We start from the raw sequence: 17,835 nt of genomic DNA, 5'->3' as shown, positions 1-17,835 counted from the left end.
TGTGCGCTGATATGAAACTTCCTGGCAGATTAAAACTGTATGCTGGACCGAGACTCGAACTCGGGACCTTAGCCTTTCGCAAGCAAGTGCTCTAAGTGCTCTACCACTGAGCTACCCAAGCAGTACCTCGGTAGGAAACTAGGTACTGGCAGAAGTAAAGCTGTGAGGACGGGGCATGACTCGTGCTTGGGTAGCTCAGTGGTAGAGCACTTGCCCACGAAAGGCAATGGTCCCGAGTTCAAGTTTCGGTCTGGCACACAGTTTTAATCTGCCAGGAAGTTCCAAATTGTGTGGTTTCCCATGGCCCTTATATAATGTTTGTGTTACTGATTTTTTATTTGAGTGCATGCGTTAGGTTAAGAATGTCATCTGTTTCTCTCCAGGCAAGCTCTCCAGGCAAACCTCCTAATTCCTGCAAGGGTCCCATTAGTTCCATGTTCTTCAAATTAGTATGACTGGTGCTCTTTTTCTTTAAAAAAAAAAATTCTTGGTTGGGAGGAGACAGTTCTCCATTTAACAAGAATGGAACTGTAAGTGAACAACCAGGTATGCTGTGTCCTGTGTATCAATGCACTCACTGAAGAAGAAAGACAACTCAGTGACTGGTGGCCAGCGATTCAATTATCGAGAACATTTGAAACACTTACATGCATAATTTTTCACGCTATGGATTACACTAGTACCATTTATGTTGTGATTATGACCGTGAGAAGAGAAATAAATCCGATTAACATCTGTGAGATCATTCATCAACAGGTTAAGTTCTCCAACATCGTAAAGAAGTTACTTCACAGACAGAAATTTTCGGGGCTATGTATCCGCTAGTGTCCACCCAAAGAAGCATTCTGATTATGATTAAATTTTCAATTTGTTTTCATTTTGTTAGTTGTGCTGTATATTTGACAATATGCCCACCATACTGGATAGAGATCGTGAGCCGTCATCTGCCACTCTGATAACATCGCATGTCAAAGCTCATGCCTAGAAGCAGATTTTTCGTTATTTTCCACATTGTTTTATACAAAAATTAGCTGAAAATATGAATAATTTTTATACGTAAAATGATGATACGTATTTATTTACTAACCAGGAAGTTTAGTTCTGGCTCATGACCAACACAACTGGGAATTCACAGAGTAATTCAAAATCATCTATCTGCATGAAAATACAGTTCATACAAGCCACTACAATTTTACTACAAAATAACCTCACAAATACAATCAATTCCCATAAAAGAACATCACTCTTATCTGTAGACGATAAAGAGTGCAGTTTTTGAAAACTTCCTGGCGGATTCGAACTCTGTGCTAGACCGAGACACAAACTTCGGACCTTTGCCTTTCTCGAGCAAGACCTCTATTGACTGAGCTACCCGAGCATGACTCACGACCGGTTCTAACAGCTTCACTTCTGCCAGCATCTTTTCTCCTACCCTCCGAACTTGCTCTCCTGCGATACTTAAAAGATTAGCACTCCTGGAAGAAAGGATATTGCGGAGACGTGGTTTAGCCACAACCTCAGGGATGCTTCCAGAATGAAATTTTCACTCTGCAGCCAAGTGTGCGCTGATAGGAAACTTCCCAGCAGATTAAAATTGTGTGCCAGATCGAGACTCAAAGTCGGTAGAGCACTTACCCTTGAAAGGCAAAGGTCCCGAGTTTGAGACTCAGTCAGGTAGACAGTTTTAATTTGCCAGGAAGTTTCATATCAGTGCACATTGTGCTGCATAGTGAAAATTTTATTCTGGCGTGCAGGTCTCGTGCATAAAGTACATTCTTTCTTTTAAACAAACAAGTCAATATCATTTCCCACGAGGAGCACTGTAGATACACTTAACATTGTCTTCATTGTATTGTTCCTTAAAATATTTTTGCTGTCTTCGGAGTTGAGAGTATCACTCACTTTAAGCAGTAATCACAGGTGTCGCACATGCAACTGTCATAAGTTTGCTCCACGTTGTTTTCAGTTCCAGATTATGAAATGAACCTTCAGAGACTGTACACATGCAATGCGAATTTACTCACCCTTGCGGCGAGGCAGTGCGACGCCTGAAGTGATGTTCTGTATGAGGGCCAGCCGGTCATCAGGGTGCACGTAGTCGATGAAGGACTTGCCGACCCACATGTCACGTGGGAAAGACAGCGCCTGTGTGATGGACGGAGACGTGTAGATGACGGCGCCATCCTGCATCGACACCACCACCGTGAACTCGTCCTGCGGGGCACAGGTGTACTCATTACCAAAACAGCAGATGTAATGAGCTCTCAATTAAAATTTTTAAAAAAAATCCCCTAAATTAATTTTATTTTCAGTAAACGTTGTAAAGTTTAACAAATTTCTTTGTGTGCTCATCATCTGCAGAAAGCACAAAAATATTTGTTTTTGTAGCTATGGGACAAACCACTCCACATCTGCACAGCACCCAAGAGAACGCAGTCACAAACGAACCTCTAGAGAAGGCACGAAAATAATTAGAAATGACAGTAAAAGCCATCTCCTAACACTGCGAGAAAATTACTACATACAAAAAACCAAAGCAGAAAAGAAAACCCAGTTGAATGATCAGCTTTTCTTGCTTATTTTGTGATGTGTTGGCAAATGTGCCAACACCTTGTAGATAGAGGAGGCCGAAATGCACGGGCGTGAGGTCTGGAACAGGATACGTAATGAATGCTATAAAGAAAAGTACGTAGCTGCTGAAATACTTAACTTTTAATCCATCATTTGTATACAGCATTCTTGATGATACAAGTGAGACTCTCTATAGAAATGGTTAATGGCGCCTTGCTAGGTTGTAGCCATGGACTTAGCTGAAGGCTATTCTAACTATCTCTCGGCAAATGAGAGAAAGGCTTCGTCAGTGAACCATCGCTAGCAAAGTCGTCCGTACAACTGGGCGAGTGCTAGTCAGTCTCTCTAGACCTGCCGTGTGGTGGCGCTCGGTCTGCAATTACTGACAGTGGCGACACGCGGGTCCGACATGTACTAATGGACCGCGGCCGATTTAAAGCTACAACCAAGCAAGTGTGGTGTCTGGCGGTGACACCACATTTTGAACTCAGTTTAGCATATAAACACAGCAATGAAAACAAAAAAACTGCAGAAATGCAAGAAGTGCACTAAGGGTGTCCGTCAGTCTTCCATTGCATGCTGTAGTTCGTAACCATTTGCGAGATGAGTACTGGGCAGTTAACACAAGTTACGAGCTGACTGTGGGAAACCAATAATATCACCTATTTGTAACAACAGAATTAGTATCTTGCGTTATTAGGTTAACCACAATCTCGAAACCTGTCACTAATTCGGAAGTAAGTCACTAGTACGTGATTTCAATGACGAATATATACCTAGGGCTACGCTATGCATCACACACTTACCACAATCATTCTTCTATATTCGCTTTTGTTAACTTCGCTGACTCATAATCAATCTATCACATTCGAACCAAACCAATACCTCGGGCTATGCTACAGAACAACCTATCTCCATTATCGTGTTTTGCTGTCCACATTCGCTGGTTTCGCCATGTCGCAAGCAATTTATCACATGCGAACCTAACCAAGACCAAACAGTTAAAACACCGTCACACACAGGACAAAGTTTACACACTTCACAAACAGCTGATAAATTTGTCAACACTTGAGTGCAGCATTCCTCTACATCTGCTGATCCCGTACTATAAAACTAAAATTGACGGGATTAACGCTTATGATAAGAAGAAGATTCGTGGTACGGTGTTCACATTTGTTGGCCTCGGAAAACATACAATATAGGTAACAGAAATAAATGTGAACGTCAGAAACAATGCTTACTACAACCCATAATAGCCAGAATAACAGTAGTTATTCTCGCACTCCCCATATTGAAAACAAATGTGATCAATTCGCAGAAAGAAACAATTACATCCGGCAATTGCCAACAGCAACACGCAACAGAAGTGCACTTCAGCCCAATACGAGCAACAGTTTGGAAAAGGTATATCAGAGTGAACTCATTTAAGGAGTGTAAGTTTCTATTGCCGCCTTATAAAATTCATTTTACGCTCATCTTTATTTTACTAATCTGGTTTACAAATTTCTCATCAGTTTAAAGCCCGTCCCACACTAGAGCCGCCTGAAAGCAATGCAAGAAAAATATTTTTGGCGCAAATAATCTATATGTTTTCCAAAACACTTGCGTTTAAAATTTATATGCTTTTGCATGCGCTCGAAGCATTTTTCCTACTCTGTTGTTGATATCTCAACATAATGATTTCGGAAGGATTCGTATACTCACAAGGTAACAAGTACAGAGTCCTAGAGCACCACAATTTTAATGTATGACGTCAGTTAACCCTCAATTCTTTTTATGCGAGAAAAGTCTAGGAATTGTTTGATATTATACTTAAAGTTTGTTGGAAGCTGTTAAATCGTCTCATTATGCAACAATGGATGAATATATTCTGGGTAATTTACCCACCGTTTTAAGCAGAAGTTAGTTTTTCACACATCTCTGCGCGTATGACATAATGGATCCTGAACTGTGTGTGTTCAACAATCATTATAATAATTTAGCACTTAACCTTTAGTGGTATACATGGATACTGTACACGTGATGCTAGTAAACACCGAAAATGTAAGCAATAAACGTTTTTTCTTTCATCACTATGAAGCGCCATCAGTGCTAAACACATAATGTAAATGATATTAAATACTGTACTATAAATTCCAAAACTGTTCTGTATGCTGATGACACGTCCATTGTGTGCAAAAAGGAATCATGTAATGAACTTGAGGCAAAGTGTAATAATGTGACAAAAGAAATTGTTCAATTTTTTAATGAAAGCCACTTAAATGTAAGCACCAGTAAAACATGTTTGATGGAGTTTAACAAAAGTAGTTTGAATAATGAAATTAAATTATACATTGGCAACAAATTGGTAAAGAAAGAGTCTCGTGCAAAATTCCTTGGTGCAACAAACCAAAGCAACCTGAAATGCGACACACATATTGACTCCCTAGTTGTCAAAAAATATATTTGCAATCAGTACTGTTAGCAAGTTCTGTAGAGACACTGTAGTCCTAAAGACGGCATACCATGCTCTTTCCTCCTCTCACTTCAACTACGGCATTGAAATACAGGGAATCTTGTCGCAACCTGTTTCCAAAAACAGAGGTGTTAACTGTTAAAAGCACATACATTGTAACAGCCATATTGCTTGTGAAAAGACTGCACCCAAACACTTATTCAGATTTATACCAGTACAATACTAGAAATGAAGAAAGATTTTAGATTGGCAGCCACAGAACAGCACTTTACGAAAAGGGGCCTCAGTACGCAGGTATAAAATTAGCTAATGCACTGCCTAGTGCAGTCATGGCTCTTCCTACAATTAAAGTGAAACATCAGCTTAAAAATTTTTTAATAAAACACCCTTTCTACACATTAGAAGAGTACCATACTTATATGAAGAACAACAAATGCTTTGTGAAATTATGTGAATAGAAATCAGTAAACATCTTATTGTAATTTTGTTGTAAATTAATGACGTATTCAGAAGAATGTGTATTATACAATTAACTTTAATCATTACTGTTTCTTTGTACATGTGCAATGTACCATTCGATGTTGAATAAAGCTATTATTATTATTATTATTATTATTATTATTATTATTATTATTATTATTATTATTCTAACTGTAATATTTGTGTTTTCGTGTTAAACTTTTAATGTAAGATTGCAACTCTTAATGAGTAGATTATGGCAGCATTTTAAATGTTTAAATCTGGTCAATAATTACACGAAATAATGAAAGTAAAATTTTTGTTAAACATGTCCCGGGTTAGCGGTTTAGTGAAACAGATAATATAATATCAAATCTTATTAAGTATATATCTGTTACCACACTGCAAGAATTGATCGTACAATCTGTTAACCTCACATTATGTTTCTCTCAGTACGTTGCACAGTGCGTTCGGAATGTTGCTAGTGTGCACTGGATCACGGTTGTGGATTACGTCGAAATTGGAACTTCGCAACTAAGTTGGTAGGACTGTCTACTGATAGTTGCGCGATTGTTTTTAGTTCTTTCTACCATTCTTTGTCGCCTTAAACGTGCGTCCACGATGCCTTCTATGTGTTCAACTTTGCGCATGTGCATCAATTTCCAACAGCGCAATTACACATAGGTTCATTTGTGTATACGTAATTTCCTGTAAATGGAGGCTGCGCGTTAAGCGCATTGCACCCGCCTTCGGTGAGAATCTTCGCTCTATTTAGCAGACGACAGGCAGCGGGGAACCGTGTGTATTTGATTGTGTGGTTTGTTGAGATTATGCTATGAAGCGATTTATGTGCAATAATGTCTGTTGATTCTGGCAGAAGCACGCTGAAGTTTGTAGGCGATTACAGACAAACAAAAAAGTGATGAGGAATGCCGCTTCTGAAGATTATTTGAACAAAAATCCGAGATGTGTTGTCCTGGGCGTCACGCGTTAGACAAAAGGTCTCTGATCATATTCCTGCAACGAATAAGATACCGTAACTTTCGAAGCAGGAAAACTAAGTCATTTTCAGCCAGGTGTCCGGATACTTTTGATCATTAGTGTACCTTATCTGTCTGGTTCACTTAATGAAAGCTGCTGAATGCGATGTGTAGTATTTAGATGTTCAATTCGCTAGTAAATTGTGGTGTTTTCAACTGAGGAACGCATTTTTCGTGTTGAACACGCATTTCGGCAAGATGATAAATACACAGATTTACTGCAGTAGGAAACTGCTGAAGAATTTCGGATACAAATGAGGCCTGGGTCCACCTATCTAGTCAAACTAACACCCAAAACTCATGATTACGGTTAAAGAAGAATCCTTGCGCTGCACTTGAAACGCCACTGTCCTGTCAGAAAACTGGAGTGTGGGTAGCAGCAGCACTCTGAAGGAGCGTCAATGGATATGTATTTTTCGATGAAACAGTGAGCGTTACTGTTTAATGAGCACGATTTCGTTGGCCCGCTAAAGGAAGATGAAGTCAGCTACTCTACTTCTACGACACAAGCTTAAAAATGCTAATCACTGCAAAGTCGGAGGAGGGTGTACTTTGTATTATTTCTTCTTATAAATGGCAACGCTGCCATCCACTTCTCAGGATGGTTCTTGGTGCCTGAATAACTATAAGGTCTAGTGCAAAGTTCTTACTTAACGTGGGTAACGCGAAAAGAAGTAAAACTGCACAACCACGCTTAATACAGAAACGTGTGTCAACCGTATTGCCACACATCGCTGGAGCCATGCAGCGATATCACCACGCAAAAACCAGTCAGACAGACATTTGCATCTGCGTCTATACACTGCAAACTAATGACGAGCGAGGGTACGTCCCATCGTTCCAGTTACTAGAGTTCAGTATCATCCAGATACGCAGCGCGTGAGAGTTATTGTTTATATGCTTCCGTCCGTGCTGTAATTGATCTTGTCACGATCTCAACATTACTTTCGACATTCCACACCTCTAGTTATAGATGGAGTGCGTGTGTAAAATTCACAGTTCTCTTGTTTGTCCATTTCTCCATTGCTGTATGCAATAAACTCACCACAAACAACTAACAAAACAGATGGCGCGCTACCTTTTGAACAAAAGTGAAACGATATTGTTTTCACTCAGACAAAGTCCTAAATAAAGATTTTTTTCCTTATTGTTATTTCATTCCCTCACATGGATAAGAGCGGGCGGGGTATGTGGGTGGGGGGCTGAATGCGCCGCTCTTCAGCCAAGCGAATTAAAAACTTTATAATGAGAATGAGAAAATTTGGTGCTGGTTTTCTATTTTAAATTAAACATCAATGACGGACAGTTTGAGAAACGAAAATATATAATGTACTGTGGATTTTTAATAATAAATATAGCTGTGAAACACGGACTGTATTATCTCCTAGAGTACAGACAAACGGCAACTAATAAATAAATAAAAGACTACAATCATAATTCTCGAGTTTTCGCTCGTCCCGATACCAGTGACATCTGATGGAACTTTCTGCAAGACGGATCTTGCTGCTGCAATTCGTCCTCGTGATAAAAATTAAAGTCACTTAATTAAGATTTTGTTCGTTCGGTTTTTAATTCTTGATTAACCGACTTGTTTTTAAGCTGATTAGAATTCGGTAACGTTTTTATTTGTTATTCAAATATGTGAACAGAAACTGAATTGCTCATTTGCAATCTACTTGATACATCATTACCGCCTCTTGTAAACAAAATATAAGACTGGCTTCAGTCAAGGAATAATTCTTGGAGGACATTTTCGTCTTTATTATCTTTAAACATGGATAAATGTTTGTGTATCGATACACAGCGGTACTGTGGAAAGTCGTATTCAAACACGATAGGAGTTTGTGCAGTGTTTTTTAAGCGCAGCCATAGGTTATTGTTGTGGCTAGTTCGTAGTGTCTTGAATTTCCCTTGCACTCACGCTGCGCGATTTAAATGTCAAGTGAGTGTTCGAACAAGCCCGATGCTGCCTCGAACGCTGCCGTATCGGGAAATCTGGTGCCGTTTCGAACCCTAGTTATAGACTCCGTGTAGTGTCTGTTCTATCAGACATGTCCGATTCGTATAACTTACCAGCATGTCCACGAAAGTTTTGGAATGCTCGGATTGCAACTTGTGGAAGCTGCGCCCGATAAGCAACTAAAATAAAAGATCAAGGGCGAAGGATGTAAGGATTATTAGTAGTTTTGATTGGCCACTGATTTTCAATCCAAGGTCCATAGAAAAGTACGGTTGGAAAGTAAGCGTTATGTGCTGATATTGTTGGCTGACGCTGTGACGTAACCAAGGAATAACGTCTGCTAGAACGTTGCTGCTACATTATGTAACTTGTCCACTTTTTAAAGAGACACTGCTGATTTTTTTTTAAGTCAAGTATCTATCAAATTGAAACGTGCAAAAACAAAGGCATAAAATATGGTCTGTTTTTTTTCTTTTTTTTTTAACGACGTAAATGGTCGAAATAGGGCACGTAATTTTCTAAGATGGCTCTGAGCAAAACATCTAATAGATGGATACTGTAGAAAGCATATGAGCCGGCCGATGTGGCCGAACGGTTCTAGGCGCTACAGTCTGGAAGTGCGCGAGCGCTACGGTCGCAGGTTCGAATCCTGCCTCGGCCATGGATGTGTATGTCCGTAGGTTAGTTAGGTTTAAGTAGTTCTAAGTTCTAGGGGACTGGGTTGGGTAAAATTATTCTGCGCAGTATTCGATTAATTTCGCAACGTACCAGTACATTTTTGCTACTTTCTTCAAAATGGTTCAAATGGCTCTGAGCACTATGGGACTTAACTTCTGAGGTCATCAGTCCCCTAGAACTTAGAACTACTTAAACCTAACTAACCTAAGGACATCACACACATCCGTGCACGAGGCAGGATTCGAACCTGCGACCGTAGCGGTCCAGCGGTTCCAGACTGTAGCGCCTAGAACCGCTCGGCCACCCTGGCCGGCGCTACTTTCTTCATCGTGCAGACGTCGTTTCTCTGATGACAAACTAACTTTTGACATGTTTCTTGCGTGCTCACAATTCCTGCAACATTTCTCAGATGAGCAGTTCTCCTCTGTAACGTCGCTAGGAATTCTGAAAACTGGCTTTATCTGAATCTTTGCAAAAAAAAAAAACCTCTTCCTTAAATGTACATTTATCAGAACGCTTCTTCCATACTGAAAGCTTTTTTAAAGCTGCTCCTATGGATCTCGTGTTTGCTGGAAGGTTCCTTCCTTTCTTGTGTTGCACGTGGTATGCTATCGCCGGCGCTAGTACTACAAGGCAAATTAAAGGACAGAAGTTAGGTTGGGTGCAAGGGACCGCGCAAATTGGGACCCGACGCGCCTGCCCCATGCTTACTTCTGCATGGCGCATATGGATGGTGGAAGTATTGCCCATCCGAAAAATACGGCCTAGATTAGTACTTGTTCCATAGATCATGAACACGACACTTCGTAATGATGTGGAACGTGTCAGGTTAATAAAAGGTGTCTATACAAGATATTACATTAGACAAAATATTACTTTTTTTTTTGAGGTTGGGAAATTACCCACTAACTATATCCAAAAATTCATCTAATGAGTAGAAGCAGTTGCCATTAAGAAATTTTTTAAATATCCTTCTAAATGCTATATGGCTATCTGTCAGACTTTTGATGCTATTAGGTACGTGACCAAAGACTTTTGTGGCAGCATAATTTACCCCCTTCTGAGCCAAAGTTAGATTTAACCTTGAGTAGTGAAGATCATCCTTTCTCCTAGTGTTGTAGCCATGTACACTGCTATTACTTTTATATTCGTTTGGATTGTTAATAACAAATTTCATAAGTGAATATAAATATTGTGAGGCTACAGTGAAGATTTCTAGTTCTTTAAATAAGTGTCTGCAGGATGATCTTGGATGAGCTCCAGAAATTATTCTGATTACACGCTTTTGTGCAATGAACACTCTTTTACTCGACGATGAGTTACCCCAGAATATGATGCCATACGAAAGCAGAGAATGAAAATAGGCGCGGTAAGCAAATTTACTCCGACGTATATCTCCAAAAGTAGTCCAAAATTTGCAATGACGCTAATAGCATAAGTAACTGAACTCAAACGTTTCAGCAGATCCTCAGTGTGTTTTTTCCAGTTCAACCCCTCATCAATGCATACACCTAGAAATTTTGGATATTCTACCTTAGCTACCGATTCCTGATCGAAGTCTATATTTATTAATGGTCTCATTCCATTTATTGTGTGGAGCTGTATATACTGTGTTTTGTCAAAGTTTAATGAGAGCCCATTTGCAGAGAACAACTTGATGATTTTCTGAAAAACATCGTTTGCAATTTTACCAGTTAATTCTTGTCTGTCGGGCGTGATAGCTATACTTGTATCATCGGCAAAAAGTACCAGCTTTGCATCTTCGTGAATATAGAATGGCAAGTCATTAATATACAGGGTGTTTGTTACAAAATGATACGGCCAAACTTTCAGGAAACATTCCTCACACACAAAGAAAGAAAATATGTTATGTGGACATGTGTCCGGAAACGCTTACTTTCCATGTTAGAGCTCATTTTATTACTTCTCTTCAAATCACATTAATCATGGAATGAAAACACACACCAACAGAACGTACCAGCGTGACTTCAAACACTTTGTTACAGGAAATGTTCAAAATGTCCTCCGTTAGCGAGGATACATGCATCCATCCTCCGTCGCACGGAATCCCTGATGCGCTGATGCAGCCCTGGAGAATGGCATATTGTATCACAGCCGTCCACAATACGAGCACGAAGAGTCTCTACATTTGGTACCGGGGTTGCGTAGACAAGAGCTTTCAAATGCCCCCATAAATGAAAGTCAAGAGGGTTGAGGTCAGGAGAGCGTGGAGGCCACGGAATCTACATCTACATCTGCATCTATACTCCGCGAGCCACCTTACGGTGTGTGGCGGAGGGTACTTATTGTACCACTATCTGATCCCCCCTTCCCTGTTCCATTCACGAATTGTGCGTGGGAAGAACGACTGCTTGTAAGTCTCCGTATTTGCTCTAATTTCTCGGATCTTTTCGTTGTGATTATTACGCGAGATATATGTGGGCGGTAGTAATATGTTGCCCATCTCTTCCCGGAATGTGCTCTCTCGTAATTTCGATAATAAACCTCTCCGTATTGCGTAGCGCCTTTCTTGAAGTGTCCGCCACTGGAGCTTGTTCAGCATCTCCGTAACGCTCTCGCGCTGACTAAATGTCCCCATGACGAATCGCGCTGCTTTTCGCTGGATCATGTCTATCTCTTCTATTAATCCAACCTGGTAAGGGTCCCATACTGATGAGCAATACTCAAGAATCGGACGAACAAGCGTTTTGTAAGCTACTTCTTTCGTCGATGAGTCACATTTTCTTAGAATTCTTCCTATGAATCTCAACCTGGCGCCTGCTTTTCCCACTATTTGTTTTATGTGATCATTCCACTTCAGATCGCTCCGGATAGTAACTCCTAAGTATTTTACGGTCGTTACCGCTTCCAATGATTTACCACCTATGGCATAATCGTACTGGAATGGATTTCTGCCCCTATGTATGCGCATTATATTACATTTATCTACGTTTAGGGAAAGCTGCCAGCTGTCGCACCATGCATTAATCCTCTGCAGGTCTTCCTGGAGTACGTACGAGTCTTCTGATGTTGCTACTTTCTTGTAGACAACCGTGTCCTCTGCAAATAGCCTCACGGAGCTACCGATGTTGTCAACTAAGTCATTTATGTATATTGTAAACAATAAAGGTCCTATCACGCTTCCTTGCGGTACTCCCGAAATTACCTCTACATCTGCAGATTTTGAACCGTTAAGAATGACATGTTGTGTTCTTTCTTCTAGGAAATCCTGAATCCAATCACAAACCTGGTCCGATATTCCGTAAGCTCGTATTTTTTTCACTAAACGTAAGTGCGGAACCGTATCAAATGCCTTCCTGAAGTCCAGGAATACGGCATCAATCTGCTCGCCAGTGTCTACGGCACTGTGAATTTCTTGGGCAAATAGGGCGAGCTGAGTTTCACATGGCCCGTCTCTACCAATCCGTCGGTCACCGAATCTGTTGTTGAGAAGCGTACGAACACTTCGACTGAAATGTGCAGGAGCTCCATCGTGCATGAACCACATTTTCTGTCGTACTCGTAAAGGCACATGTTCTAGCAGCACAGGTAGAGTATCCCGTATGAAATCGTGATAACGTGCTCCATTGAGCGTAGGTGGAAGAACATGGGGCCCAATCGAGACATCACCAACAATGCCTGCCCAAACGTTCACAGAAAATCTGTGTTGATGACGTGATTGTACAATTGCGTGCGGATTCTCGTCAGCCCACACATGTCGATTTGTGAAAATTTACAATTTGATCACGTTGGAATGAAGCCTCATCCGTAAAGAGAACATCTGCACTGAAATGAGGATTGACACATTGTCGGATGAACCATTCGCAGAAGTGTACCCGTGGAGGCCAATCAGCTGCTGATAGTGCCTGCACACGCTGTACACGGTACGGAAACAACTGGTTCTCCCGTAGCACTCTCCATACAGTGACGTGGTCAACGTTACCTTGTACAGCAGCAACTTCTCTGACGCTGACATTAGGGTTATCGTGAACTGCACGAAGAATTGCCTCGGAGGCTGGAATGTTCCGTGCTCCCTAAGATGCCGATCAATTGTTTCAAAAGCCTTCCTGTCGGGACACCTTCGTTCTGGAAATCTGTCTCGATACAAACGTACCGCGCCACGGCTATTGCCCCGTGCTAATCCGTACATCAAATGGGCATCTGCCAACTCCGCATTTGTAAACATTGCACTGCTGCAAAACCACGTTCGTGATAAACACTAACCTGTTGATGCTACGTACTGATGTGCTCGATGTTAGTACTGTAGAGCAATGAGTCGCATGTCAACACAAGCACCGAAGTCAACATTACCTTCCTTCAATTGGGCCAACTGGCGGTGAATCGAGGAAGTACAGTACATACTGAAGAAACTAAAATGAGCTCTGACATGGAAATTATGCGTTTCCGGACACATGTCCACATAACATCTTTTCCTTATTTGTGTGTGAGGAATGTTTCCTGAAAGTTTGGCCGCACCTTTTTGTAACACCCTGTATAACTTATTTACATTCAGTTAACAGTCCTGGTTCTAAAATATCCGTAATGGATAAGCATAATGTGATATTAACGTACCAAGAAGAAAGCTGTCATTGAGTTTTTGTTTTTTCGGAAAACCAGAGGATCGTAAATATTCATAGGCGCTTGCAGAGTGTGTACGGAGACCTGGCAATGAACAAAAGCACGGCGAGTCGTTGGTCAAGGCGTGGGTCGTGGCAACAAGGTCACAACTTGACGTCACAAATGGTTACGGAGAAGTGTCCGTCGGACTTACCTTATTGCCGGCGGCGGGCTGCTTCGGTTGCGCCTGCCCCTGGTGGAGAGAGCGACTTCTCGCGCCACACTCCTTCTGCTCCTGTGGCGTCGCCTCTGCTTCCGCCTCCACGGCTCCTGCTTGCAGAAAAAACCATTCCTCCTGCACTCACTATTCCCCGCGAACAGCGTAGTGTAAATAAACAGATTTATTTCCCGTGGATAGGGTTCGCAGTCAGGCAGAAGCACAATTTTAGAAGTAGCGCACTTGATAGTGGCCAGACGGACGAAACTGCAAAAGCAGATTAAAAAAAACTTCCAAACTGAAACTTCCTGGCAGATTAAAACTGTGTGTCCGACCGAGACTCGAACTGAGGACCTTTGCCTTTCGCGGGAAAGTGCTCTACCATCTGAGATACCCAAGCACGACTCACGTTCGGTACTCACAGCTTTACTTCTGCCAGTAGGAGACGAGATGCTGGCGGAAGTAAAGCTGTCAGGACGGGGCGTGAGTCGTGCTTGGGTAGCTCAGTTGGTAGAGCACTTGCCCGCGAAAGGCAAAGGTCCCGTGTTCGGTATGAGACGTTCAATAACCCTGGGTTCGGTGTGGGGCGGCGGTGGGGTGGGTGGACTGCTGTGGCCGGTTGTGGGGTTGTGAACCACTGAGGGCTACGGCGGGACGAAGCCTCTCCATCGTTTCTAGGTCCCCAATACAATACACACACAAACTGTCTTTGGTATGGCGAATGCGCGGTGAAAGTCATCTGCCAGGGTGTGTAGCGCCAACAGTAAAACTCGGAGGCGGTGGTGTTATGGTGTGGTCGTGTTTTTCATGGAGGGGGGCTTGCACCTTTTGTTGTTTTGCGTGACACTATCACAGCACAGGGTTACACTGATGTTTTAAGTACCTTCTTGCTTCCCACTGTTGAAGACCAATTCGGGGATGGCGATTGCATCTTTCAACACGATCGAGCACCTGTTCATAACGCACAGCCAGTGGCTGAGTGGTTACACGACAATAACATCCCTGTAATGGACTGGCCCGCACAGAACCCTGACCTGAATCCTACAGAACGCCTTTGGGATGTTTTGGAACGCCGATTTCGTGCCAGGCCTCACTGACCGACATCGATATCTCTGCTCAGTGCAGCCCTCCGTGAAGAATGTGTTGCCATTCCACAAGAAACCTCCCAGCGAGAGTGAAAGCTGTCATCGAGGCTAAGAGTGAGCCAACACCATATTGAATTCCAGCGTTACCGATGGAGGGCGCCACAACCTTGTAAGTCATTTTGAGCCAAGTGACCGGATACTTTTGATCACATAGTGTATTTCCCTCGAGAAGATCGTACGCGAGACCTTCCAAGAGAACGAAGGGATTGAAATCGAAGGAAAGAGACTGGCATACTTAGCCTATGCAGACGACATCTGTTTACTCTCTAGGTCGGAAGAGGAGTTGGAGCAAATGACCGAAGCACTAATGGAGGCTGGTCATTGTCAGACTGCTGATCAATCACTGCAGGTTGGGAACCATTCCCACAAGAGAGTGCAAGAATTAAAATACCTAGGGGCTCTTTTCACTGAGAACTCGTCATGTGAAGCAGAGATCAGTGCCAGAATACAAGCAGGAAACCGATCTTACCACAGCCTAGCACAACTGCTTCGGTCCAAATCTCTCTCCAGACAGTTCAAGATTCGACTGTACAAAACCCTCATCCAGCCTGTTGTTCTATATGGCTGTGAGACATGGAGTCTCCGGAAACAGGACTTCCATAAGCTCCTCGTTTTTGAGAGAAAAGTGCTTTCGGAAGATCTTCGGTCGGGTTCTGGATGCAGATACAGGGGAATAGGGGATCAGATACAACCGAGAGCTCGAGGAATTATACCAGCAGCCCATCATAGCAGGAACTGTCAAAGCCAAACGAATGCAGTGGGCCGGCCATGTGGCCCGGATGGAGGATCACAGATGGAGTCGGAAGCTCCTGGATATCACACCTACAGGAAAGAGACCCCCAGGGAGACCCAAGAAGCGCTGGAGGCATGGACTCCATGAAGATTTAAACCAAGTGTCAATAGATGTGGACGGATGGCGGATAGCAGCAATGGACAGAATACAGTGGAGGAGGAAACTTGAAGATGCGTGCGGTCCACTGGGCCCGATCACGTAGTAGTAGTAGTAGTAGTAGTAGTAGTAGTAGTAATGTATTTCCCTACAAATTGACACTACAATCAGCTCTGTGGGTACTACGAATTAATTTATACGAATTTTCAAAGTTGTAAAGACCTTTTTGAAACATCCTGTATTTTTCTCCAGCCCCCGACGTTTCTGTACGCCTAGCGCGGCAGAGGACTCTACATCTAGATCTACATTTATACTCCGCAAGCCACCCAACGCTGTGTGGCGGAGGGCACTTTACGTGCCACTGTCATTACCTCCCTTTTCTGTCCAGTCGCGTATGGTTCGCGGGAAGAACGACTGTCTGAAAGCCTCCGTGCCTCTCTAATTTTACATTCCTGATCTCCTCGGGAGGTATAAGTAGGGGGAAGCAATGTATTCGATACCTCATCCAGAAACGCACCCTCTCGAAACCTGGCGAGCAAGCTACACCGCGATGCAGAGTCTACCACTCGAGTTTGCTAAACATCTCCGTAACGCTATCACGGTTATCAAATAACCCTGTGACGAAACGCGCCGCTCTTCTTTGGATCTTCTCCATCTCCTCTGTCAACCCGATCTGGTACGGATCCCACACTGATGAGCAATAGTCGAGTATAGGTCGAACGAGTGTTTTGTAAGCCACCTCCTTTGTTGATGGACTACATTTTCTAAGGACTCTCCCAATGAATCTCAAACTGGTACCCGCATTACCAACAATTAATTTTATATGATCATTCCACTTCAAATCGTTCCTTACGCATACTCCCAGATATTTTACAGAAGTAACTGCTACCAGTGTTTGTTCCGCTATCATATAACCGTACAATAAAGGATTCTTCTTTCTACGTATTCGCAGTACATTACATCTGTCTATGTTAAGGGCCAGTTGCCACTCCCTGCACCAAGTGCCTATTCGCTGCACATCTTCCTGCATTTCGCTACAATTTTCTAATGCTGCAACTTCTCTGTATACTACAGCATCATCCGCGAAAAGTCGCACTTAACTTCCGACACTATCTACTAGGTCATTTATATATATTGTGAAAAGCAATGGTCCCATAATACTCCCCTGTGGCACGCCAGAGGTTACTTTAACGTCTGTAGACGTCTCTCCATTGAGAACAACATGCTGTGTTCTGTTTGCTAGAAACTCTTCAATCCAGCCACACAGCTGGTCTGATATTGCGTAGGCTCTTACTCTGTTTATCAGGCGACAGTGCGGAACTGTATCGAACGCCTTCCGGAAGTCAAGGAAAATAGCATCTACCTGGGAGCCTGTATCTAATATTTTCTGGGTCTCATGAACAAATAAAGCGAGTTGGGTCTCACACGATCGCTGTTTCCGGAATGCATGTTGATTCCTACAGAGTATATTCTCGGTTTCCAAAAACGACATGATACTCGATCAAATAACATGTTCTAAAATTCTACAACAGATCGATGTCAGAGATATAGGCCTGTAGTTTTGCGCATCTGCTCGACGACCCTTCTTGAAGACTGGGACTACCTGTGCTCTTTTCCAATCATTTGGAACCTTCCGTTCCTCTAGAGACTTGCGGTACACGGCTGTTAGAAGGGGGGCAAGCTCTTTCGCGTACTCTGTGTAGAATCGAATTGGTATCCCGTCAGATCCAGTGGACTTTCCTCTGTTGAGTGATTCCAGTTGCTTTTCAATTCCTTGGACACTTTATTTCGATGTCAGCCATTTATTCGTTTGTGCGAAGATTTAGAGAAGGAACTGCAGTGCGGTCTTCCTCTGTGAAACAGC

The 17,835-nt window shown here is 42.6% G+C and overlaps 1 protein-coding gene across 1 annotated transcript in view; it reads right to left on the bottom strand.

Moving 5' to 3' along the window:
• LOC126108903 (period circadian protein) overlaps positions 1-17,835 on the bottom strand; it is a 224,173-nt gene that overhangs the window by 97,015 nt on the left and 109,323 nt on the right. The window contains exons 5-6 of the mRNA XM_049914270.1: positions 13,935-14,050; positions 2,025-2,214 (exon numbers count right to left, since the gene is read on the bottom strand). Coding sequence (XP_049770227.1) covers positions 2,025-2,214; positions 13,935-14,050 — 306 coding nt within the window. The remainder of the gene's footprint in view (positions 1-2,024; positions 2,215-13,934; positions 14,051-17,835) is intronic.

The sequence above is a fragment of the Schistocerca cancellata genome, chromosome 11 (genome assembly GCF_023864275.1).
Source record: "Schistocerca cancellata isolate TAMUIC-IGC-003103 chromosome 11, iqSchCanc2.1, whole genome shotgun sequence".
NCBI classification, from domain to species: domain Eukaryota; kingdom Metazoa; phylum Arthropoda; class Insecta; order Orthoptera; family Acrididae; genus Schistocerca; species Schistocerca cancellata.
Note: the sequence above shows the minus strand (reverse complement) of the source record. Positions and strands in the feature narration are given on the sequence as shown.